We start from the raw sequence: 27,958 nt of genomic DNA, 5'->3' as shown, positions 1-27,958 counted from the left end.
TTTTACTGCCTTGAAGATTTCATTCAATTTAAGTGGTGTGAAGACATTATTATGAGGTCTCAAGGAGAAATTAAAGAATGTAACTTTTAAAAAGGGTGATAAGTCACTTAATACTTGATTACATAGTTGTATTTGTTGGTAATTATCAATGTATGTTTACTATTAATAACAAAACTTACTTCAGGAAAACTGTTTAAAAGTTGGACTGACCTGCAGAAGTTGCATTGAACCTACTTTTAAATAAGCTGCAACAACTTATTCAATTTAGTTGCCTGCTGAGGGAAAGTTTGACAGAAACCAGTTGTAAATTAAAATTGCATGATCAGCAGAAATTAAGCAGAAGCCAGTTGGATTTTTCCTGGGAATGTATTCAAGATATGACCTGCTATCTATTAAAGGTTCAGCGTGTTAGAATTGGCCACCTGTTGAATTCATACTCAAAAAGTATTCACATTCTGTTGATTGAAGTGAAGGTATGAATGTTTAAGACAAAAAGCTTAAATATTGCACCTTATAACTCTTTGATGGAAAATAGCAGAGTATTTTACTTTAATGATATAGGGATGATTTTTTAGTACATTTTGAGTTAATTACTGTGGTAATCTGGGGGTAATGTCAAAGAAATGTCAAATATTTTACTTGGTAATTACGACCCACGTACAATGAAATTGTGTACCTATTAAATGAAGTGTTATACCAATAGCATATAGCGCAATAGCCATTTATGTCACATGTTGGTGTGATACACAGTTCATCACTACCTGAATTGTTGACTGATGTCATGATTTGACATTATCATCTGAGACCCAGCAATTCATTTTTGTCCTCTGTAGTGGACATTACGTTTTTGCTAACATCTCTCATACTATACATGTCAGTCTATTAATTCCTTAAAGAGGACAACTGGAGCTTTAAAATGACACCACATTTGGGGGGTTTGGCCTTGCCAACTTGCCTGTGCATGTCTTTTCAAAATGGCTGCCGTCCCAAAAAGCAAATTTTATGGAAAAAAGAAAGGTATGCATGATATTCATAATTGAAAAAAAAATATATATATATTTTTCAATTGTTTTAAGTAAGTAAACATCTCAGAAATATGTGAGTGAGTTTTCAGAGCTGAGCTTATTCATTTTCATTTGAAAAAAAGCTAATTTATAAATGTCCTCTGTACTGGACGTCAGGACTTTGTACTTACGTTTGTTTCATATTTGTTCAGTAGACAGCTCTATGACGGAGGCAGAGAGGATTCTTAATAGAATCATTCAGTGAGATTCAGACATACACTGATCAGGCATAACATTATGACCACCTGCCTAATACTGTGTTGGCCCCCTTTTGCTGCCAAAACAGCCCTGACCCATCGAGGCATGGACACCACGAGACCCCTGAAGGTGTGCTGTGGTATGATGAGTTGTCAAGCCATCGCAATTTGGCCTGTATCAAATCCTTATGCTTGCCCATTTTTCCTGCTTCTAACACCTCAACTTTGACAGCAACATGTTCACTTGCTGCCTAATATATCCTACCCACTAACAGTTGCCATGATGAAGAGATAATCAGTGTTATTTACTTCACCTGTCAGTGGTCATAATGTTATGCCTGATCGGTGTAGATCTATCAGAGGATGATACCATGAAGTGTCAAACATCTAATAAAGAAATGACAAAAGGTGCAGGTGTAATGGTTACAAAAAGATAAATCTACCTTTGCTATTTGCTTTGTATTTGGTGTACTGGATGATTCCAGTGGAACTTTCCATGTACATACTCAGCCTTTAAATGTTTCACATTTGAGAACAAATAAGTCCTGTTGTCCACTACAGAGGACGTGCTGTAAAAGATGAATAAATTAAGGCTAAAAATGTTTTTTCTTTGCAATATTTTTTTGACCACCCCAACACTAAATTTATGTAAAAAAAATAGTAATAAAAAAACTTTTTTTTTTCCTGGGTCTCAGGAGGATATCACAACAAGGACAAAACACACTCACACATATTTGAAAAGCATAGGTCTTGTATTTTATTTCATCAGAGGAAATTATGATACAGGTACATCTTCGTATTTACATGTCCTTCACACCATGTTGATTATAGTCAACAGGTACTTTAGGCTTTGATCACACTGTCGATCAACTCTGAGGATTATGGGGAATCATGAGTTTTGAAGCGTCTTATCTTTTGCGGTTTGCAGTGGTGCGTCAATATGTGTACTTCAATAGTAACTGACCAGTGAAATGCTTGACATCTCACTCTTTTTGGAGTATTGCCAGGAGTTGATTATATTTATAATAAACTGATGTCTCTTTATCTGTAGCAATACAGTATATATGTGCTGCACTTTGAAATGAAAAAAGAAAAAGCTTGAATTTTCTTGGACCTCACAGATACCAGTGTTGCTGTTGTTACATGTCAGCTTAAAGCAGAAATGAAGCTACAAGCAACTGAATTGGAAACTGTAGGAAGAAACACATCTCTTAGATGTACTGGATTTGTCCTTGTTAATGTTCATACATTCATACTGTTGCTGGTGTTTAAACCCCTGGGCCGGTAATGGCCTCTAGCAGGCAGTTGTCCCACTAAAGACTTCATATGTAGGAAGCTTTGAAATACTGTCAACAGCATTCAGGTAATAACCTTCCCTCTTATTTCCAGGTAATCATCTGCATTGTTAAGGCCTCAGTGGATCTAAATGAAATGCTCTGCATATAATTTTCTGATATTGCTTTGGCCTCGGTCTTACGCACACCGCTTCTGATAAAGCGTTGCCCAAAATGTATTGCCAAGAAAATTGTGCTATAGTTTTCCATTCAAGTCAGCAGACAATGTATAATTATTCTATTATTATTCTGCTGTAAGATTATGTTAATTGCAGGCATATTAGTTTGTTAATTATACTTGGTTAAAGTAGACTTTAGCATCAATTTAGCACACTAACATATATCAATTTTGGATTGTATTTCAAAATCTTGTATTTCTTTTAAAACAAAATGTCAATCAGCTTGTGTCAAACATTTTCTTAAATGAGTGACTTTATCTGGAACCCTTGGTCTTCCATTTGTACTCTGTAAAAACTAAAAACAAGAGAAGAAAGACTACAATTACTCAATATGGTCTGTTAATATGGAAATAGATGGACGCAGTGCAGCCACTAGTTTTGTTTTACATTTACAATCTTACGACTCATCTGTTTTTGTTAAGTGACTGCCCCATCTCTCTGAACAGAAAAAAAAACTTGGAGAAAGTAAAATTTTATATTTACAGCAGACTGCTGCTTATTGGATGGAAAACAATATGGACACACAGAGCTTCACATAGATCTGTGTGGATTAACATGGCTACTGATAGCACCTAAGGACATCTTGTATCTTTTTATACAAATAATTATATATTTGCAGTGCAATGTACATATATGATGCAGTAAGGTAATTGTTAAAGTTCTAAATTTGCTCATGATATAGTTCATAAGTAGAAAACTAAACAAAACATGGTCCTCTTTACACATACTTATTGTTAGAAGTGTAATTTAAACGATTATTACGTTTAACTTTTTTTCAGGTTAACACATGGGCATGAACTATGTTGAAAATTAACACAGCAGCTTGTTGTTAGTGGAATAAATATGTTGGAGATGACACAGTAGCTTAAGAGCATATTTAGTGTCGTGTTAAAAATGGGTGATAGAACCCTAACCCCCATATATTGCAACATGTGAAGGTGTGATGTGTTTGGTGACCAGATCAGGTCACCCTGAGCACATACAGTTGTGCTGTAAAAAAACACAAGTAACATAATATAACATACCGACATAAGTGTAATTGATCATTGATAATACACTGGAGTTGTAATTTTACAAGACAAAGTGATGGAAACACAACAGTTAATCATACTTTTACAATAGAGCAAAATGTCTTACGAGACTGCATAGATTAAAATACTTTTCTTGTCATTCTCTTTTTCACTTTATTCTTGATTTTTTATTTTCTCACACTGACCCTAGTATTCAATTATAGTTCTTAAATCAATCTAGTTGTTAAACCTTTATTGCATGCCTTTCCTTCTTCTAAAGTGGTAATTCTCAAAATCATTTATAATTTTTTTTCTAAGTGCTGTGACGTGTCTTTATTTCTTACTTTTTATTGATTGAAAGTTCATATTTCTTTAGTTATTCTCTTCGGTCATGGTGGCTCTCTCACTGTAGTTATTTTTGTATGTATTCCTAACAAACATATATGTACAAACCTAAAGCACTGAATGCGGAATTACAGAAGTGCTTCTTGTTTTCACTTAAAGACCACACAACCTTTTATGCTGTAATTCAGTACAGTCTCTCTTGTAACATGAGCTGTCAGACAATCAGCTAAGTTAGAATATCTTGCTGTTGCAAGATATGCTGCATTTGACCTTATTGTAGCAGATATGAATTTAGAGAGTATGGAGAAATACTGTAAAGTTGAAAGATGAAGTTAGGTACTTTATGTAAGATGTATGCTGTCATACAAATGTCACAACTTAGTGAGTTCCTCTGTACAATAAAACAAGGGGAATAAAATGCAGATGTCAGTGAAGAGTTCCACTAAAGTAACCAATGGACAATCCCTTGTCTTTGTTCTGAAGTGTAGGCCTGACAAATTAAACTTTAAAATACTCCATCATTAATCAAAAAACATGTCATACTTTAAAATACATTACTTTTAAGTTTCACAGCTTTTAAGGACTGCAGAGTTTATACTTCAATTTCATGTCTCTGTAGTCTGAGAGCTTATCTCACAGATACTATTACTACACTGTCATGCCTTGGCATGTACTACTTGTTAGTAGAAAGTATATGGCTGTTCTTGACAGTTTCATTTGTTATTGTTTCTCCCTGTCCTTGTAAGCATTCAGTATATGTTGACAACAAAATGTCGTGATCAGAAAGAAGTGCTGTGGATATTAAGACTCATAGAAAAAGGCAAATGTTTTCCAAGATATTCATTATTATTACAATTCCAGGAAACTGATATAACATATTCTGGGACTGGAGTGACTGGTATGTAGAAAAAGTAGTATGTTTACTGGAGGAAGTACATGATTACGCTAGCACAATAACAATATGCTGTGACTACTCTATATGGTCACATCAATGTGACTGTTTGCTCTGTGTTCAGTGGTGCCAATATAAAAAATGCACTTGCACATCACATGACCCAAGTTAAAATCAACTGTTAGTGTTTGCATGGTGGGATGACAATAGCAACTACGTTATAGGATAGGGACAAACATCATTACAAGAACTTTCACTAAATTGAAGTGAATTGTTAATCTTGAATGACAATCAGGAGGAATACTAAATGGTATTAGAGGTTGCCAGAACTTAACACCTTGATACATTGATAAATTAAATAACACATCAATAAGTTGATGAAGGTTATCAGTCATCCAGGTCATGACGCTATATTGTAGGCAACTGAACTTTCTTGAAGATGTTTTACCTTTTATCTGCAAGGCTTCTTCAGTTCTGACTAACTGGAGGGGAGCTGCAGGCTTTTAAACTCTGTGTGGGAGTGTCCTTATAGAGTTGTTAGACTAAAAAATTAAATCACACAACTCTCGTTAAAAAGACTCAAATGCAATCAGTCAACAACGAGAAGTCAACTAATCAATCAGCAAGGCAAGTAGTCACATATAAAACTAGAATGGCACTCAGTGGAGCACATACTTCCGCCCAGGCCCCTCTTTGATTTAGTCAATCTAATATCAACTCTGTAAATCTGTATACCTCTTATTTTTAAACAATAACTGCTTAACCATAATTTAAGATCATTAAATCCCGGGTCTTCATCAGCTTTTACTCTCTATTTTCAGCCACCTAAAATACGCCAGATTTTTTTTCATCAAGATCCATGCATTATCCCCTGAGAAATTTAAAAAAATGGCAAAACAAGCAAATGATGACAAAAATCCTGGACCCATCCCTTCATGTGGATCATAAGTAAATGCTAGTGTGCTAACATGAACAGCTTTCATTATAAGTTAATAAACCTGCTTTGATTGGATGGAAAATTATGATGACATAAAAAACACTGTCACGTTGGCATAATGACATTAGTATTTAGCATTTATCTGCATGTTGTCATTCTTTTATAGATTTTTATTTTCATTATTAAAATAAAAATTAAAAAAGCAAACAGCAGTTTTTGTAGAATTGTATATGATTCATTTTTAATTGTTAGTTTAAATTAATTAATTACTTTTAAAAAGCCTAACTTATTGAAAACTTGCTCAGAACTAAAAATGAAGTATTGTACTATAATTCACCTGGCAGCACATCTTGCTCATGTTTTCAAATTATTTATTTTCCTTATAAATAACTTGCACTGGGCTTGACATGTTGCTGTTATACTTGGTGTTACAAGGTGGTATGGCTTAAACCAATTACATTACTTGCCCGACACCCCCAACGTCATTTTCCTCTATAAAAAAATCAATAGTCCGATAAGGAAAGCTACAATTACAAGAGCATCTGTTAGGTGCAGAAGAGGGGCCAGCAGCAGAGACACGTCACAGAGTAACAGCAGTTATAGTTAACTTTAAGATTTGTGGTCAAAAGCAAAAGCACCAATTTGACAATATGTCAGATTTAAACTAATATGGAAGCTGATAACATTAATGAGGGAAATTCACTGAGAAGCTGGGGCTGTCTTCATCAAACAGCTACTTTTGTTCAGTACTTCTACAGACTGAATTGAAATGCTATTGTTACAACAGATACATTAAAAAAATCGATCCACTGTCAACAAATGCCAAAAATAACCACAGCTTTGCTCTGTAGACGCATTTCTGATGAATGAACTAAACAAATTGCATTCCCTGTGACAAAATAAAAGTAAACTACCTATAGAATTGTGTTTTTATTTCTATTAAATATATAATTGTTGTTTAAATTGGTGGGAAACAACAAAGAAGTATAATTATGTTTTTTTAAAAAAATGTTTGGCTGAGTCATATAATATTTCTGACATTAGATCACAGGCATGACGGAGAAGCAGTTTGAGACCACTGAAGTGACGCTTGAATAGGAGTGGCCGTTTTTTGTTTTTTGTTTTACTGTATCAAAATCACCAAGTTTTGCAGTATGTCAAGATCCCAATAAAACAGGCTCAGAATCGTATTTTAATCTACTGAATCTAATGGAAGCCTACGGCTGCCTGCAAAAGGAGGAATCCAAATTTTAAAATCTCACAAAAGCATGGTTCAAAGATCACTGAGTCATTAAGTGATTTGTGGTGAAAAGGGCTAAAACATGCAATACCCCCTGTATCCTCCTTTAAAGCTTGCAGTGAGAGAGTATTTTCCATTAGCAACCAACCCATCAGTTAACCAGCAAGTCCAGTCATGCAACATAGTCACTGCTGCAGTTAAATGATTTAATGCATGTTCATAATTACTCAATTTTATTATTACTACATTTTCTTTCCTCATCACTTCTTTCTGTTGATGATCAGACGACAGTTTTAACTCTAGACACTATTATAATGAGACATAACAGACGTGAACATTTAGTTTCTCCTACTCCGCATTCACTTTATCTGCTCCTTCCACCTGCTGCACTTGGCAGTCTCTAATATCTTCCATCTCCACCATATCATCCTTCTCTTGGTATATCATTGGCCTATCCTCTGCTCCAGAGGTCTCTCCACGCTGACTTTCAGATGGTCCTACTCCTGAAGCAGAAAGATTTACTCCCTGACTATCTGCTGAACTAATTCCCACTTTGTCTGATTCCACACCAAGTTCAGAGGTCTCTCCTTTCTGTTCTCTTAATGAAGTAGATGATTCTTCCTCTTCCACCATAGTGACAACAGAAAATTCTCGCTTGCTGTCCGGGCTGGCTTTGACGATGGTCACATTACTTACTCTGTTCCCTTTGGGTGAGGAGGGAGACGCAAGACTGGAAGGGGAAAGAGGCAAAGTGCTCAATCTGTCCTTAGAAAGCCGATCAGTGGGGGAGGAAATTTGAAGAGTTTTGAGAATTCCAACTGTCTTTCTTTCTGTTTTTCCTTCTGACTTTGGGATTGGAGCTCCTTCTAGCTCTTGTTCTTTGAGAGATAATTGACTTGAAATCATATCCCCTTTGGTCATGGATGTTATAGATGTCACATTTTCTGCCTTCAAAGTCAGACAATGTAGACTTTCAATGGCTAGGTTTTGGTCAGCTGGAGAAGAAGTTTGTGGTGATACTGGCATGGTGTCAGGTTTAAGACTAGCAACTGGAGCCGGTGAGAGAGCACGGACTTTCAGTGGACTAGCACTTGAATATGTAGTAGGGGATTGGCTAGATATTGCTTTGCCCGATGGTAATTTTGGGCTTGGAGAGAGGGCAGGGGAAAAGTCACTTTTTGTAGCCTCTGACGACGTATTTCTTGAACTTAGATTGGGGCTTGGTGAGACTGCTAGAGGTGAAGTAGGAGTTCCAAACAAAGAGACTGAGGATACGGTCTTGATTTGGAACGAAGATGGCGGAGATGAACCCAAGCTTATTAAAGCTAGGCTAGCACCAAAGTCTGGCTCCAGATCGGGGCTGGGGCTTGGGTTAGGTGGTGTTTGGGTAACTGGAAAACCTGTGCTAGAATATGGTTCAGGTCGATCTGCAAGATTTACAGAAGTAAAACTTGAAATTAATCCATGCATGGGGGCAATAGGTGTTGAGGTCTGAAGCGGCCCAGGATCGTACGCATCAATTTTTAACATGTTATCCTCGATATCCTCTCCTTTCTCCACTGTCTTAAAAATCTGTCTAGATGAAGCAGGAGATGAAATGGGAAGGGAGCTGCTGCCAAAAGCTGCTGTTCTTCCAGTGGTAGGTCTGATCATAAGATTTGTACAAGGTTCAAGACTAGGCTCAGGTTTAGAGCCAATTTCAGGTGCAGGGCTAGAGTCACGGGCCTTGACATTAGTTTGGGGTGAGGGGGAATTAACACCTATAATTTTATCCTCACGATGTGGTGGAGCACATATGTGATTCTTTGATGGCTCAGTTTCAGGTTTGATACCAGGTTTAGTGCCATGTTCAGGGGTGACCTCGGTGTTCTCTTTCTGCAGCAGTTCCTCCAGCACTACAGGTTGCTTCTGAATAGCAAATCTAACACCTCCAGTCTCTCTAGCTGTCCCCTCTCCTACTTTGATGCCAATGGGGTCGCTACCCCGCCTCAGCCCGAATATGGTCACACTTTTCCTGCGTTTCCCTACATTTTGGGCAACCCCATTGGAGCTTTCTGATGGCGGTCGTGCATCCTTAAACATGCTTCTTAGATTGTACCCTTCCTTACGCTCCTCGCTGTCCTGGGATTGGTCCAGCTGGTCTCCTGAACTGACCATTGGATTAGGACCTCCATGGTGCTTCTTATCATGATGTGTCACCCGGAACCTGAGTGGAACATTATATATTTAGGATGCCATATTTTTTTGCTACTATATCCCAACATGCACTATGCATGAGTGGCTTAATCTTGTGTTGTTACCTGCCAACAGAGAAGACAGTCTGCTCTCCAGGTCGATGTTTGGAGCGAGGAGTTCGGCTTTGTCGTCGGCCCTTTTTAGATCGCACCTGGGCACAGAGGTGGCAGGAGTTGTGGTCGGAGCCTGAGTGGACCGTGTGGTGATGGGATGGAATACCACCAATGGACTCCTTACGCAACCTGGACATTATCATGATCATTCTTGTTAAATGAACATTATTCCTATATTATCATTATGTGTATTGTATGTAATGAACTCTAAGCTGGAATTATGCTTTCAAATGCTTATGATTTTTGTAAAAAAAATGTGGAAAGAAAAGGACATCAGTTACACATTGGGGACTGTGTAACCAAATCACATCTCTGAAACAAACGTTTAGACAGGCAATGATTAACAAGTTCCATGAAGAGGAACTTCGTTTCCTCTGCTCTGCCAGAAGATCATGTGGGGTAGTACTATACTGAACTGAACCCTAACTCTGACCACAAAAAGTAGAGAAACCTTTTCCACTGGTATGTTAGATCAGTCAATCAGTTTATTTGATGAGCATGTCTATGCTTTGCATTGTTAAAATTTGGATGGTGTATGCAGAGGCCGTAGGTTCACAAAGGCCTTTACGCGAATCTCTGTAAATGTATAATTCCAGGTCAAAGTTAGGGTTGTTAAGTTATTATTGTAGAGGTTCTTGTACAAGTTATTCTTGTAGAAGTTCTTGTACAAGTTATTCTTGTAGAACATAATTTTACATCAATACATCATATGCTTTTACAAATAAAATGTGTAAGAGCGGCAGCAACAGACTCCTTTAGCAGCTAGCTAGTTAGCACAAAAGACACAGCCCCTAAGCCAAAGAACAGAGCCATCATTGCAGCATTTAGCATGTATTTATTACACTAAAATGTGTGATTTTACCTGGGGTCATGGCGCACACACACATTGCGGTTTCCCAGCATCTCATTGAAGGCTTCCATATTAGCTAGAGGTGACATAAGAAGAACCCATTTCAGAGTAGAGGTAATCAAGTATTGTAGGATGGGTTTGCTGATACTTACTGAGTTAATCTGATTAAAATAGATATGTAGGGCCATAGATATGTGCATCACCTTTGTATTTTTTAGCATGAAATTGTTCAAATTTAAGAATGCTAAACATCAGATCAACAGCTCTCGTTCAAAAATATATCCATTACGTGTATATAGCAGACAACAGTAAAACACTGCAAGGAGGAACAACCCTGAAGATTAGAAAATATAAAATTTGATCAGCTTTAACTTGAACAAAATGAAACAGAATCTCAAATAGTTGTTTTGATTATGTCACCTTCATTTTCAATAATGCATTTGAGGATCTGCTCCACTGTATCCTGGTTCTCCTCATCCTCATCTAAAACACAGCAGAGCAACACACAGATTAGTTTTGGTAATGGTCTAAATCCAGCAGATGTGTGTGAGAATAACGTGCAGTGACTCCTTAGTGATAATGTACATAAAGTTAAGCATTGTTGTTTTGCAGTAACGTTTTGGAAAAAACAGATGTTGAGCTACACAGTACTATGCTGGGCGAGCAGACCAGTTGTCAACAAATATAGTAACATACAGAGCTACTTAGATAGGTTGCTGATAATGCCTATAATATTAAGTTTTTCTGTACGCTTGTTTCTTGTCGCTTAATATAAGAGAACGTAATACAGTTATTAACAAAAGTGTGAATTTACTTATTACTTGACGTTGGTTTGTATTTTTAATTTATATTTGCTCAAGTGATAAAATTACCAACATCTAAATATTCACAGAAGGGGAAGAAATTACAGTTTATTATGTGCATGTATTATGTTGAAAAGAATATCAACTCAATAATGTGTTGACCAGTTAGTCCAGTCCCATTCTGGTCCAAACCTGGTGCACACTCTACCAGCTGAGCTACTGGCGCAATCCCCCTTTGCATCCATGTTTGTTCAGACTCATAATATTGCTTACTTAGTGAGGACTTACAAAAAGGACATTATTTAAGATATTGAACATTGGTAAAAAATAAATAAATAAATAAATTTAAAAAAAAAGCCGATCAGTGGAGGAGAGATTGGTATAACTGATTGACAAGTATGATTCCAGTGAATAATTTCCAGTTGGAAACATGCTGTCTTCACTTAGAGACTATTTTTACAGAGTACAGAGGACTGATAGAAAGCTTCATTACATGATGCAATGACAATCACCTGACGCTTAATATCAGCAAAACCAATGAGACTGTGTTGGACTCCTGTTGTATGTCTATTAGTGTGTGAGTTCATTGAGGGAACCCTCCAATTCCTTGTATGTGTTCACATGTTTAGCCAATAAAGCTGATTCTGACAGAACAGACAGAAGCTACAAATGAGCTACTAACCCTAACTCAGAGGCTTCATACACAAATTGAACATAAGTTCAATTCTAATCAATCAGTTTCAAGGTGGATAATAAAGACTAGTGTGAAAATGGGAAATCTGGTCACAATTTCCCCTACTGTTATGGCGATGAGTTATGGTGTTGAATATTTTGATATCACAGTAAAGTTGAGCTTTGACCTATTGGACAACTAATGTCACTACTTTATTATTTTGTCCTATTAGACATTTGTTTTTGAAGTTACTTTGTTTATCTTGTACCTGAAGATTCACAGGAGAACGTGCAGCTGTGGGGTTTGAAAGGCACGGACAGTTACCAGGCGGAGAGGCAGGGGTAACTGTCCATGCCTTTCAAACCCCACAGCTGCATGTTCTGCTGTGAATCTTCAAGTACAAGATAAATCTTGATGACATCACCAGGGTTATTTTGACATTACCAAAAAAAAAAGAAAACTGTTGTTTCAACAGGTTGAATTGTACTCCTCCAAGACTATGACTGATGATTATTTCATGCAAGCAATTACGACCTCCTTGTCGATTAAACTTTTTATTTACCCACCATCTGCATTTCCTCCAAGCTTCTCCTCCTCCTCCTCAGCATCATCCAAGTCTCCAGTGCGACAGCGGTATCCCTTCTTCTTCAGCAGGTGGCAGATGAGAAAGCCAAACAGTCCAGTGAGGAAGAAGAGGAACACCACCACAAAGATTATGTAGGGTGGGGGATGTTCCTCCACCCCAGAGGCTTCTAAGTCAGTCATACGTAAATTCAGCCCGAGTCACTGAGAGAGACAGAGACAGAGAGAATAGATATGAACATTTTTGAGTACCTTCAGAATTTGAGTTACAACTACTTAAATGTTAAATGTTAATGTTTAACTGTTTTATTTGGCCCTTACTCCTTTAAGAGGATTTTTTGAGGGCTACAAGTTGGATTTAGGGCTAATTTGTTCAATGGATGATGGAAGTACCTCCATGTAACTGTATCATAATCTATCTCTGTTAAATTTCCTGTGATGCTATGTTGTTTGGCTTCAATTAAAAAAATGGTGAGAATGATAGGCTTTCACTTTATACAGTGCCACATATGACTGAAACAGTATTATTACTGATATCCATAAAAAAGGAAAATGTTAAAAGCTATACTAATGTAGTAATAATGTCTCTTTACAGGAAGTCAATCTGTGAGAGTTTCAGTATAGAAAAAGACCCCAGAGGACAAAAGAGAGATTTACAAGTTGCTTTTAGTTGCTTAAATATACCCCCAACCTCAATCAAGAGAGACAAAAACATAGTGTGAATTGTAAAACGTACAGGGGTTGGTTAAATCATTTTCAAGCCTTCTGTTTCAACTGGTCAACATCAAGAGTCAGTCTGTAAGAAACAAAGAAAGGGAGAAAGAGACCTCAATGAGATTATTAGAATTCCATGGTGACTCTATACGAGATAACTTTAATCTGTCACTTCTGTGTCTTTACACACAATTGACACTGAAAAGAGGTAAAAAAATAGGGGCGGCAATAGCTCAGTCCATAGGGACTTGGCTTGGGGACTTGAAGGTCGCTGGTTCAAGTCCCACCCGGACCAAAAAAGAATGATGTGGACTGGCAGTTGGAGAGTGCTGGTTCACATCCTGGGCATTGCCGAGGTGCCCTAGCATTGCTCATGGCGGCGCCGTAGCATGTGTGGCTGCCCCTTCGCTCATCTCCTGTACACTGCATGTGTGTGTTTGTGTCTGCGCACCTGTCTGTAATGTGAGTGGAATAAAGAATTTCCCAATTTGGGATTATAATAGTACAAAAAAGAAAAGAAACATATATAGAGAGCCAGGGAGAGGGATACATTGCCAATTTTGTTTTTCTTTTTTATAAGGGCACGAGCCATTGAACTGTCCTTTTCAAGAAGGACTTCACTTTGCCCACTTAGCCTAGTTTGGTGTTTTGTGAGCCTGGAGAAGGCCGACAACCCTGATGAGCACTGTGGGGGGGCACTGTACGAGAGTACGGGGTACTGGGGCCATTGCTACAAGCTATCCATCCTACAAATGAAAGCTATGTCCATATACTAGCCACGAAGTCAAACACATTTCCAGCAGGTGATGGAGTTGTTGTTACTGCTGTGTTGCCAAAACTGGACTAAGTAAGCTATAATGTAAACACAACCACCCCATGTGAAGCTTATAAGATAGCAATCTCATTTTGCTGTCAGAAGTTCAGCAGATTGGTCGAGTTTTGCGTATTCTTGCCCTGCTGTCGGTTATCAGTTGCCCTTATTTAATACAGATGACTGTAAATTGTATAGATCCAGTAGTAGGCAGTTTAAAAATATGTTATTCAATTCATTACATTGTAACTTGTACTTGACTTGGCATTACTTTTATGAGATGAGGCAGGATTTGCGGTTGGGGAAAGTTCCCTATACATTTTGTGACATTACAAATTTTGTAACACATGTCTAACTGTGGCAATGACACTGTTCGATATTGTGTACAATTACACCAAATCATGAAATGGATCAGCTCTGGCTTCTTCCCCCAGGAAGAAACAACCAGGCCTGCAGAGCTGGAAGACCCTGCTTGATCAAGCACTGGACTGGATCAAGCGCAGTGACAAGTGAGTCTTAAGTGGCTGAAGATTTCACCTATTTCTACTCATGCACTTATTGTAATGTGTCCTGTGAAAACCATGTGGCTGTCTGATGAACACGTATTTTTACTCTGCAGTCCATATTTCCTCTATGTGATAATGTAACATTGTTAGTTTTGGACACATTTCCCCCTAAAAGAGGGCAGATGGCACTGTGATATATGTATTACGAGTACTGACATCATAACTAATAAATCCTGTCTGTGATTATATTTGTATTAGTCATATCTTACATGAAGAGAGGGCTTTACAAAAAACCTTACAAGCACTACAATGTACACACTGTAAATATATTAGCCTGATCTTATAACTATTCCTTACATCGTTTGAACTAACTGCCCCGCCACATCTTTGTCTTTTCAGGAGCGGAAGTCAATTTTTTTTTGTTAATTTTTAAGCTTTTAACCTTTGTAATAAATGGCATAACAAAGAAAGGCATTTCTGTGTTGACAATAACTAAAATGAAACATTCCAACCCACTGGAAAAGTTTTTGTGCCAGCTTTACTCAACAGTGGTTGTTCAGTATGCCTGCTTATACAGACCTGTGTTTGTTACACCAATAGAATGAGTTGTTCTCAGAATTTTTGTATTAATGCATACCTCCAAAAGTTTTATCTACTTTTATTAACTTTTATTCACTTATACTGTGACAAGAGAATGTAAAAATGCAACTGAGAAAGGATGAATCTCCCGACAATGAATTTGCAAAGAAACAAAGGAAATGAATAAAATAAAAGCAGCTGGCAGGGAATATCAAATACATCCTTTAACACATGTTTATATGAGTAAGGTATTTATAAAACTACAGATTCATAAACTGCCTACAAGCAAACACTAATGCTGCCAGACTTATTTAATAAGGTAATAACTTCTTCTGCAAAAGACATTTGCCACAAGACATCAGTTTTAGTTTTTCTTCTGTTGACATAATTTACATGAGCAGAACTGCACAAAGATTTTCCCTTTCACTGGCCTCTGGTTCACTAAAAAAAGACAGACAAAAGGGAACTAACCAAAACTGTTCATCAAGCACCTCTGGACACCTCACCAACATATTCCTGAACACATCTGCCGACATACTCAAGCTTTAATTCTTGGAAAAAACGTTTTTAAATTCTTAACATTATTTTTTGTTATTGTTCTGTTTACAATACATTTCATGCATGTTCACAGAAATTTGCCCATTTATCCCTAATCTTATGATTGATTTTTATTTAGAGCTTTTTTAATGACAGTCACAAAACTTTTGCCAAGTTTAAAACCTCACCTTCTGTAATATTTCTCTCTATGCCTAATAGCTGACAAATAGATTCTTCTTACCATTTTCCTGCCCCTCACCACTGGACACATCCGAACTTTGAAATTCAGCATGGTCGATTTTAAGTGTGCCAGCAAAAACACAGAAAGCAGCTGTTGTTAAACTATGTCAAAATGTGTGTGCTGGATAAGAGGCTTACACCAGCAGGCAGCATGTGCTCCTATAGAGTAAGGGTTCCCTTTAGCCCCACCCTTTTGTTTTTACACAGAAAGATAGCGACACAGAAACAGTGTGTGTGAAAGAAAAGAGAAAATGATGAAATGAGGGAACCTTATTCTCACTCGTCTTTAAACATAAGTTTACTTCTATAAAACAGTGTCTGCTTTACTTTCAGGTACTGTACATAACCCTAGCCCCTAACTCTAATGCATACAGATGACATAAATTCATATACTTTAACTACATAATTCTTTGCATTCAGTATGTCATTGTGAATGTGCAGTAAATATATATAAGTTATCATACAGCACTTATCAGTGTTGCCCTCCTGCTAGCTTATCAGTGGGCTGACCCAACATGCAGACATGGACGCAAACGCACACACACACATTTATCAGCACTTCTGAAACATTTTTGGGTGGTTTAGCCTAGATAATGCATATCATTAGCCCTCACTACTAAGCATCCTCAAAATGGCTGATTTGTCATTTGCAATCTTTGTTGGTTTGAATACATGTTTGTTGATCATTTACAGTGAAATCAGCATTGCAGCAAAGTGATATTTTCAAAATTAGATTGAAAAAATATGGTAACCTCAAGGTGGAGCTGTCTGTGGGCGTAAGTGTTGAGTATAGACAAGACCTTGCAATATCATGAGCGCAGATTTCCCAAGCTGTGGGGCACAACAAAGATAATGCTGTATTTGTATCTTTACTATGTTGAATACTGTCACTTACTACCTAAGTGAGAAAAAATCCATGAAAATCCTTCAATGAAAGTCATTTTGTCAGCCCTGTGTAGTGTGTATGGTTTATCCTCGGTGTCCTCAACAACCTCTACCAATCACAGGCTTCATGCAGCCTGCATGTCTCCTAAGAGGTGAAAAATATGTCTATAGATTACTGGCTGCTGCTGGTAAAGCTCATTGTTATGAGTGCATTATGATAACTGAAGGCAATGAATATCTGATTTGACTTAACCGATGGATTAAGATCTGAATTTTAAAGTATGTTACACCGACCACCTGCGCCATTAAAACAACCTGTTTAATATTGTGCGGCTTCCCCTTCTTCAGCCAAAATAGCTCTGACCCCGCGTGGCATAGTCATAGGATAGACAAGGATCCTGTATCTTGGGTGGTGGAGCCTCCATGGATCACTCTTGTTCCCACACATCCCCCAGATGCTGGATCAGATTGGGATCAGGGGAATTTGGTGGCAGGGTCAATGCCTTGGTCTCTTAGTTTTGTGTCTCAAGCCAGTCCTCAGGAGCTTTTGTGGTGTGTCAGGGTGCTTTGTCCTGCTGGGGAGACTACTGCCATTGGGATGTGCCATTGCCATGAGGGGTTATGCTTGGTCCACGACCATGTTTGGGTGGGTGGTGTGTCAAGTGTCATCCAGATGGACGTTTCCCAGAATAACAAGCATTGTTACTACGGGTGCTCCATTTGATCGGGCACTGATCAGTGTGCAGTGTAAAAAAGTTTGTTTGGTGGTCTCTATAGAATGATCAATAAACTCAGGAGACACTTTCTCTATGCGCTGCTGAAATATCACAGCCACACACACCACAGGAATCTGCTGCCCACTGGTTCCTAACAACTAACTAAGTTTTCTCTTGCCAATATCAGTACAGATGTACAGTGCCCTCTTGGTTTAACATGTGCAAGATATTGGCAAGATTCTGCCAGCAGCCAGCCGTTTGTGACTGACAGCCAGTGATTATAACTGGCACAGCGCTGTGGAGAGAGATAAATACGGTAAAAGCAGGAAAAGACATGCTCTGTTGGATTCTGAAGTATTCTGTTCAGTTTATCATTTGGGATTGTCTGTTTGTGATAAGGTGGCAGGTAGAACAGACGTGGTTTGTTTCGGGCCTTACAGCATGAGAGCTAACAGCAACCAGAGCTCACAGCTGACTGAGCTAACTGCCTACAGCAGAGGCACACAGCAGGACTTATTCCCCTTTTCCACTGGTCTAAAATCCCACTGAAACTTGCTAAAATTAGGTATTTGTGTGCAATGGGAATGTGTAAACTCAGCATTTACACCCAGGTCGATTGACTCTACAGTAGACACAGGTTTTTTTCACCTCGGCTCGGCTCGGCTTTGATCTAAACGTAAGACCAGAGGGAACACTCTAAATAACAAGGAATTACAAATTACAAGTGTCACAATGTAACGCTTCAGATAACCATCACAGATGGGCTGCCTTGCCTGCAGGAAGTGGGAATGGGGTCATCAGGCAATTGTTAGTGGAAAAATGGTATGAGAGTTTCTTGAACATGAAGTGTTAAACACTAAACTGCACTGAAGTAGACTCATTTTAAAAATCAGACTGACCCTGATTGGTAAAGCTGCCTCATTTGAGAAGATCTGGAATCCCTTTCTGTTTTATGTCAATAGTGCAAGTTGTCTGATCACTGTGAATTGAGTACCGCAATGCTGAGCTTGTGTGTGTGTGTTCTCTGTCAATTTAGATATTTGTGCTTCTTTTTTGGTCCTATTTATTTATATATTTGTTTATTTTTATTTATTTGAATTGTTTATCTAGGCTATGTAATTTATTTTTTGTATTTATTTTATAAATTTATTTACTTGTTTATTTATTTATTCTCGTTCTCTCACCTTTTACCAACTCAACTTTTTTGTTTGCTTTTCTTTGCCTTGTAACTCATATCCATCTGTGGGGGCTAGGTGCCGGAAGGGTGGGGATGAGGGGTGGTCCCGGTTTTGTGGTACATTTCAATCTGTAATTACTATTGTATGGAGAACTATTGTTTTTTTTTATTATGTAAAACTCAATTAAAAAATTTTTTAAAAAAGAAGTAGACTCATTTTGAGTACAGTTGACTTTGAATTTGGAGTTACAGACACTACATCAGTGTACATTTTATCAATAATCTGTCAGAGATAATTGTTACCAGATAAAAATAGTGCCAACTACATATCAGGAGCAATTCAGGGTTCAGTATCTTGCTTATCTATGAATATATTAAATATAATTATTTATTTTCTCAAAATTTCAATGTCTCCAAACTAAATTATGCCATAAATTAATAACAACTTCAGATAACAGTAAAGTAAAGAAACGTCCTTTTGAACAGTGATCGACAATTGGTATCGGCTAATACTGCTTCCAGCAATCAGCCCCAAAAATCCTGATCGGAGCACCCTTACCAGAAACCCTTCGCTGCGACAGAGGACATGAGCGAGACAGCTTAAATTAAAGTTATAGTTTTGCTAAGAGGAACATAAAACATAGTGTTTGTTTAGTGAGTTATGGCATGAGTAAGCTACCAACCTAACATTATGTGACACAAAAACGTAAATAATATCAGCAATATTTACCTGAGAAAATATTCATCTTGAATGCTGGTTATAAAGTGCTATTTTCTAAACAGTCAACAGTCTAACAGTACAGCAAAACATCAGCAGCCAGTAGCATTATACACAGTCTTGCCAAAAAAAGTCACTACTTGTATTTAATTAGGCTAACAGAAAGAGCCTTCCTTTGAATAATTACTACAGCAATTAATATGTTTCAGCTGGCAACAAGATATTGAACCTGTGGTCATGGAAAAGATGTTACTCTGTTTCAGAATGGTCAAATTATTATATTATATTATACAAAATTGGTTAAGAACTGTCTAACGCATTATAAAAACCTGGAAGGATAGTGGTGAATCATCATCTTCGAAGAAGAAATTTGTTTGGAAAAAACATTTGAATGATCATGATCTGAAGATCACTTAAACGCTTGGTGAAATCCTATCGTAAAAAATCAACAGTAGAACTCAGGGCTATGTAAGTGAAGGTACGAGCATTTCCACACACACAATGCGAAAAAAATTCGCACCTGTTGCGCCTGGTGCCTACCATACAGGCCTGTAGGGGCAGTGTTATGATCTGGGGTAACTGCAGTTGGTAAGGATCGAGGTTAGCAACATTATGTGCCCAAAACATTAGGACAGCTGACTACCTGAATATACTGAATGACCAGATTCTTACATAAATGAAATTTTTCTTCCCTGATGGCACGGGCATATTCCAAGATGACAATGCCAGGATTCATCGGGCTCAAATTGTGAAAGAGTGGTTCAGGGAGCATGAAACATCATATTCACACATGGATTAGCCACCATGGAGTCCGGACCTTAACCCCATTGAGAATCTTTGGGATGTGCTGGAGAAAATGTTACACAGTGGCCTGATTCTCCAATCATCAATACAAAATCTTGGGAAATATCATATTTCCGGTTTAGTGTCCGACTAACTTGAATGAGGATAAAATAATTTAATCGTACAGCTCTTCTAGACTTTACAAATGTTGCTGGATCACATGGCTTACATTATGACAGTGAAACAAGTCATTTCTCTGAGGTTGTTAAACAGAAAATAATGTATCCACTATTTTAGTGACGTGTCTCTCACCATGTTAGCTTACAGGAAAAAGTCATTTTGGGCGCCACTGCATCATGTGATGTTGTAATTACATGATTTAGCCACTACAAAATTTGGCTCCAAGCCAGGCACTCTTCCTGGGGGCTTGGTTTCAAGTAGTATCAGCATTACAACAGTGCCAACAACCACCTGGTGGTATAAGGCAGCAGACAAGGATGGAGCTAACGCAGAGACAACAAGGCAGGGATCATTTCATTGATCAACAGTACACCTGATATTCTATTGGCTGTGAAATTTTGACAGAATTATTGCACAAAAAAACCAAGAGCACCAGAGAGATCAGAGAGCAGAAGTTTAACGAGCGCAGAGAAACAGACAGTGTTATGAGAAGGGCTGAATTTCAAGTGCACGAAATCTACGCAATCAACAATAAATCTGAGCGCAAGCATACAATTCGTAGCACAAGCAAAGGATATTTGAGTATGAAGGTGGGGTTTTGAGGAAATGCTTTCAATGCTTTCAAATTTAAAGACAGCGTTCTTCTACTGTTTGGCTTGCGATCGTCTTACAAAAACATAAAATGATCGTCACCTTCACAACTTTCCAGCATAGAAAAAACCTGTCGGAATATAATACACCTCTGGGAAATGTGTTGGTGCCTGATAAACCTTCAAACTCATTGAACTATTGCTTGAATTGTACAAAACAGACACTTTGGTCTTTCAGTCAAACAGTGTAGACACAGCAGTATGCTGTGTTGTATCAGCCCCTAAAAACAAGGCTAAGAAATAGTCCATTAACTTCATTAACAGCAGGTTTTGATCAACAATCAACTACAAATTATGTGGATGATAGCAATTCTAGTTAAAGTCAATTGATGCCCATAGATGTGAAAGAACATACACAAATGCAGGGGCAAACAAACTTGGAACAAAGGGTCTGATGCAGAGAGGAAGGTAGCTGATGTATGCCCTCTCACAGTCACTCTCTCCCTCACACACACTGGCAGCTTAAAGAGGCAGAAACTGAAAGAAAGCAGAGAGATGACTCAGCATCATCATCATGACACCAACACCTGCCTCCAAGTGACATACTTGTGCGTGTTCAGTGCTTATAACTGCATTGTCTTGCTCAAAAATATAGTCTCATAGAAAATAAAGTAAAAGAAAGAACTAGTGAAGGAGAGATGCTGATGTGTGGTGTGGGGTGTGTGGGGGGGGGGGTTCGGGCGCAGACGTCAGAGAACTGTGACATCACAGGGATCTAGAATAGTTTGCATGCGTCATGACAAAGAGGAGAGAGGGTAAGGTGGCTGGATGCTTTCTATGAACACCAGTGGCTGCAGTGATGCAGTGAAACCAGACAGTGAATGTGAATGGTCAAAGTTGATTAAAATTGAATGTATGTTCCATTCCCTTCATTTTGGGTCAAGCTCAAAATTTTGCAAGTATAACATTGTAAACCTCACGTACGTAATATTTACTGCAGGGCTTGTGAATTTTACCCAACAAGACAAGAACAACAACAAGAAGTTCATTTTAATTTAAAAAAGGTCAGATGAACCATGAATAGTACCGTGGCTATAAATATTCAACAGTGGTATTGACTGCTTTACATAGATTAATTATAAACCAGTCATGCGTGCAGGCAACACGTTCCTGCACTGTAGAAACAGAAAAAGGTTGCCGATCAAAGGTTAGTCTGTGAGTCCAAAAATACACAGAATCCAGTGGCGCCTAACTAGTCAGAGTGTTTGAGATGTTTTGGGTCAGTGTAATGCACCAAAACAATGCTAAAACATATACAACCATGTGCCCTCACTCTGTAACAAGCCAAAAACATAAAGGTTTTTTTATGCATGTCGTGGTGGAAATGCAAATTCTGGCTGTGCTGGGCTGATGCGTCGAGTCAAACCGTGCAGAGCAGGCTGGGAGATATGATGGAAATAGGGCATTAGGTGCAGTGTCTCGGATCAAGGCTAGCTCTTTTGGGTATGCTGATATTCAAAAAGTGTTTCCCACACATAGACGTTATGTATATTTGGCTACCAATCTTTTTTTTACTTTTATTTTTGTATCTGTCCGAGAGAACTACGCCTTGGGAGACTAATTTACAATTCAACAATCTGATAACAAGTACATGACCAACCTGTGAGTTTTTGTGTTTCCACTGGTTTCACATTGCACTAACGGACTGAAATGCTTTGAAATGTTGGTAAAACTCTAACCCTAACCCTAACTGCTTGGATTGGGAAGAAACTTTGTCAATGAGTCAGTCAGTCTTGTAAGCTTGTCTATGGAAGTCTTGCTGGGACATGTGCAAAGTGATTTACAATAATCAAGACGAGAGGTAATACACCCATGAATAATCATCTCCAACAGAGCTTTTGTGTGTCACCAGTCAAGTTGCAGTTATATCATACCATAAGGTCACAGTGACCTTGACCTTTGTTGTTCATATATTCATATTTGTTCCAAATTTGAAGAAATTCCCCTCAGGATATCTGGAGATACCAAGTTCATAAACATTCATAAATAGAAAACACTGTGCTTGGGCCTTGTTTATTGCCATCCATGGGTTTGCTTATCTCTTGGGTATGAAAAATGAAGCTTTGCTTTAAATATTTTCCTGAAGCCTTCACACTTAAGAGTGAATCACCTCCGACTGACAGGATGTGTTGTGTATACTAATGGGAAGAACTGTGTGTCTTGTCTGAATGTCAGCCCCTGCCATCCCTAGTGTCTACACATGCAAAAACAGAACACAGAGTGATACACAGAATTTCAAGGTATCGCCAACTGTGGCAATAGCATTGTGGTTCATGTGGTCATTTTAATCGTAAAGTTCGTAGATCTTGCAAGGGAAATCAGTATGACTGCATTCTAAACTTTCTGTTTGAACAGAAGTGAGCACAATCATGCTGCTCAAGAAGACAGCCTCCCGTTATCAAGGGTCCCACCTGAGTTCTCCCAGACCAACTGCCAGGTTGGCTGCATTGGCTTTTTTCTCTATGTTTGACTCACTGTTAACTCACACAGTAGCTCTGGTAATGTCTGTTTTTGCTAGTGTTTGAGCACTAGTTTTGCAGGGAAAGACTCTGACTTCTCCCAGTCTTCTGCTGCTTCTGTCAGAGTCATTCATCCTCTGGACCCGCTGTTCGCTGCAAGATTGTCTCTAGGCTAGGCTTGTTTAGGTGGAGCGGACAGGTGGGCTGTCCGCATGGCCACTGCTGTTACACCTGGCTAGTCTGCTTCACCCAACGAGCCCAGTAACATTGCAGCTGTGGTGTGTTTACCAGAGTGAGGGAGGAATTGCTACTGGCTATTGGCTGCTTTACTGTTTTGTACGCCCTCAGGGATCAACACTTTTTGTCTGCCATGACAGCGGCGCACCGGAGATGCTACTGCTATAAGTTGTCCAAAAACCTTCTTTTTAGTAAACTGTGTACACAAACAATGTTCTCAATGCTCGTGTTCATGTGTAGAGCCCCTGGCGATACTACGAGAAAAGTTTCACGTTGTGTCGAGCCTTCCTGGTGTTTTAAAAATAGCAATTTTGATGCTAGCGTAAAAGTGCCCCTGCACTCCACTGAAAATGTGCTTGCCCAAAATGAAACTACGGTAAATCTTAAAAGTGCTTCTTTCGTCGTAATTATGCTTTTACATGAAGGTTTGACTCATATTCAATCACAAATAAAGCCTTGGTTGCTTTTTGCTGAGAGTTTCACTTTAAGTGACATTCGTATGTGTTGTATGCATTATTTCTTTATATATTACATATATATGTATATATTACGTATATGATATGCAGATCTTTTAACTAATTCCTTAGATGGGAAGTTTGGTTTGGAAGGGGGTCCTTACATAAGTAAATTGTAACACAGTGTATATATAAAACAACACTTTTATAAACATTAAAGACTGATGATCACACACACCCACACACACACACGCCCGCGCGCGCGCACACACACACACACACACACACACACACACACTAGTGACAGAAATAGTCTAGTCCAGCCTAGTTTCTGTGTATGTTTCCTGTCTTAAAGCATGCACTACATCAGCAGAATCATGGCTACCATCTGATTAATATTTCACTAACTTCCTGTGGGAATCCCAGGAACTTTGCATTTCTTTTCCTCGTCTACAGTCCAGAACAGGCGAAAATATGTCCAAAGGAACCAAATGTCAAGCTGTCCATGGTCTAATGGTCCATGGTCTAAACATTGAAGACTCCCAGTGAAAATCCAGAACATCATCCAAAGTCTTCAATTGGCCTATTGAGTTGTCCACACTTGGACACTCCTCAGCATCAAACACTATAAGGATTTATAGCTAATTGTAAGGTTATGGTCCTCCCATTTACTTGAACATGTTTTACCCTGAGCCAGCTGCAATTGTGGCTCTTTAAAAAGCATCTGCATAGTCTCATTCAATAACATGGCCCTGCTCTTAAATCTGGGTCATTCTGAAGTCAGCATCCGATTCGAAGTCTCTTATTGGAATTTTCCAGTCCACCTTAAAAGTAGCACTCTGCATATAGGTGGTGTTGTACCTTAATTTTCAAGCTAATTCATCGACTGAAAAACATGATAAATATCGGGAATGCATTATGGATGAAAAAAGGGCCATTTCTCTACTTTTTTTCATTTGTAGACCACATGAGAGCAGGTCCAGATAAAAAATCACTCCACTTAGACCCATCAAATCTGGACTCCATTTTCTCATAGATGGGGAAAGACTTGTTAAACAGTTTCAAATTTGTGAAACTTTGATTCTGTTTCTGAAAATCAACAAAGGGCCATTTCACTGCTTTTGTCATGTTTAGACAACATCCGACTAGTTCAGGGTCCAAAACCACTTTACTTACACTGGGCAAATCTCGACCACAGTAAGAAGGAAACTCCAGAGACTCAGATCTGGGAAACCTTAATGTATTTGTGAAAAAATGAAAAATAACAATTGCAAGCAGATTCAGGCCAAATCCATGGGCTGCAATTATCAGCTACTGTGCAGATGCAGGGTATAAACTCTGGACAATGGGGGGCGCTATGGCACTGCCCCACCTGTCCCACATGAAGAAGAATCATTATAGACGTTCATTGAATAAGACTTTATATTTACAGTTAGCGAGTAACATGTATATCATGCAATAAAAATGCAGATTGAAAATTTTAAAACATTTTTGGCCATAGCTCCTTGTTGCACATGCTCCCCTCACTCACTCGCCCCATTCACACTGCCCTTTGAGTGCGAGTATCATGCGGCAATTCTCTGCAACCTCCTCTGTGTGAAAGTTTCAGAATCAGGCAGTGTCCTGTTCATTGATGGCAATTATATATTTATGTAATTTAGAGCAAACAAAGTTAACGTGTCACTTTCAAGGATGCATAGTGACAGACACCGGGTATATGTTTAGATTAACAGGTGGACACCAGGGGAAACACAATGACACTACAAGAATTCCCCCATTCAAACACACACTAATTTCATTGAATAAATTGTTTATAATTGAGTTGAAATTGTCTAATTTTGAAAAGTCTCAGACGGTACAGAAGCAAGTCCTTGACTGCATGCTCTCAGTTTTGAGAGAGCACATCACTGAAGAAATCCAGAGTGTTGACTTTATTTTAGGTCAGTTTTCAAGCTAAAATGTCAAACATTTGCCATGTCCAGCTTCGTGACTGTAATTTTTTGCTGCTGTTCTGTGTCATTCATGACAGCAAATGAGGAGTCTTCAGACAGCCAATGGAGTCTCCTTCTTACTAGGGTTGAGATTTGCCTCTCTGAAGTATTGCAGTTTTTGACCTGACCTTGTTCTCATGTGGTCAAGACATGAAAAAAAAAGCAGTGAAATGGCCCTTTTTTGTATGATCACAGTTAGAATAAAGGTTTCACAAATCTGAAAACTGTATTTCTTCTGCTGTAGAGTCTGCAGCCCCTCTGACAATTTAGTCCAGATTTGATGAGTTTGAGTAGGCCTATAGTTTTTGATCTGGACCTGGTCGAATGTGGTCTGGATGTGAAAAAAGCAGTGACATAAACAACGGTCTGGATTATCAAACCCTGTGGTGTTCCCTTTCATATTGGAGCATACTGAGCAGGAAGAACCACAGCAAATAGGTAGGGATAAAGTTAGTTTACCATAAGCAAGGACAATACTTTTTTTTTCTAGAGTTAATATGATCAACATTTAGGATTGTAAACCAGTTACAGACCGTTTTCATTGTCATTTATTTAATTTTTTTTTCCATTAAAAAAAAAAAAAAAAAATTCAGTCCCTGAACTGAACATGACTGAACAACGCCATCTATACGCATTGTGCCACTTTTAAGGTAGACCGGCAAATTCCAATAAGAAGCTGTGAATCGGATGGAAACTTCAGCGTCTTCGCAAAATCCGTTAATAACAATTTCCCTACTTAGTTCATCTTCCCCTTCACTGACCGCAACTGGCCAAGTGTGTTTTGGTGGAAGAGTTCACATAACGTGCGACGCATTTCTAAAGTTTAGGACATTGATATTAATTGATAATAGAGCATCAAATGACGCCGAATTTAGCAGTCGACCCCTGTGCATTCCTCAAATATCCTTCGTTGTCTTAAGTTTACATTTCGACGAGAAAACATGAAGTATGACAGTTTTCCAGTGGAGTTCCGCACGTTATTTATTCACATAGGAAAAAGGACAGCGTACATCGGGTCTACAGCCTTCCATAGGTTCCCATCGTCTTCAGTAACGCTGATTCACTGCATCATCCTCTCCACCAAGTCAACAACACCTATACTACACCACACCGTCATCGCTACCGCTCACCACTGAGCCTCCGCCGAGCACACAGTCACACCTTATCTGCATCTGAAGGTTAAATACTTAGTGAGCCGGTACACTCAGACTGCCGGTCCCCAGGCCCCGCAAAACAGAGACATCCAGCAGGGATATTCACCTCGAGTCCGGCAGGAACACAGCCTGGTCTTCTCCGGTACTCCTGTTGGGGAGATGCTGTCCCATCACTACAGCCTGCTCCGCGTCCTCTTGTCGGATCAGAAGGATGCAACTGTCTCCGGAGGAGGGCGGAACGACAGGAAGCTGCGGGGCATCTGTCTGTGTAACCCAGAGGCGACTCCTGCTGCAACTTTGAATGTAACCTTCGCTCATTCGGAAGAGTCAGCTTCACATTGACTGAAATATGCTGCGCCCAGTTTTATTTATAGATGCACCCCCCCCCCCCCCCCCCCCCCCCCCCCCATGTAAGCAGTCTGGGCCTATTTGCATGCTGCACAAACACTACTTTACAGAATTATTAATCATCTCTAGGGGGGTTTGTATGTTGTTATAGAAAATGATGCGTATAGACTTTCAGAGTGACATTGGGACACTGAGTGCTCTGGTTCATCGAGCCAAGAACCATCACATCAGACAACAGCAGTATCAGAGGATCCACTGCCAAGCACCGCTTTTGGCCTCGGCTTCCACGTTGATGCTTGTTATAAACCTTCCCTTTTTAAATGTAACCATCAAGTTCCCCTCCTGGCACTATCTCAAATAGCCC

At 38.8% G+C, this 27,958-nt stretch overlaps 1 protein-coding gene across 4 annotated transcripts; it reads right to left on the bottom strand.

Moving 5' to 3' along the window:
• Positions 1–1,994: 1,994 nt before the first annotated feature.
• LOC115569030 (cell wall protein DAN4-like) lies at positions 1,995–27,606 on the bottom strand. Of its 4 annotated transcripts, none has more exons than XM_030396881.1 (7): positions 27,353–27,606; positions 13,191–13,250; positions 12,439–12,658; positions 10,817–10,879; positions 10,409–10,472; positions 9,499–9,675; positions 1,995–9,404 (listed from the first exon to the last, which is right to left on the bottom strand). In XM_030396881.1, exons 3-7 carry the CDS (start codon positions 12,635–12,637, stop codon positions 7,547–7,549), a joined length of 2,361 nt encoding a protein of 786 aa, XP_030252741.1. In that variant the 5' UTR covers positions 12,638–12,658; positions 13,191–13,250; positions 27,353–27,606; the 3' UTR covers positions 1,995–7,546. The 4 variants fall into 4 exon arrangements, with proteins under 4 accessions (XP_030252741.1, XP_030252742.1, XP_030252743.1 ...); XM_030396882.1 differs by lacking the exon at positions 27,353–27,606 and adding an exon at positions 15,843–16,004; XM_030396883.1 differs by lacking the exon at positions 13,191–13,250.
• Between the last annotated feature and the right edge of the window lie 352 nt (positions 27,607–27,958).

This window comes from Sparus aurata, chromosome 18 (genome assembly GCF_900880675.1).
Source record: "Sparus aurata chromosome 18, fSpaAur1.1, whole genome shotgun sequence".
In the NCBI taxonomy this organism is placed as follows: domain Eukaryota; kingdom Metazoa; phylum Chordata; class Actinopteri; order Spariformes; family Sparidae; genus Sparus; species Sparus aurata.
This window is presented reverse-complemented; position numbering and strand designations above follow the sequence as displayed.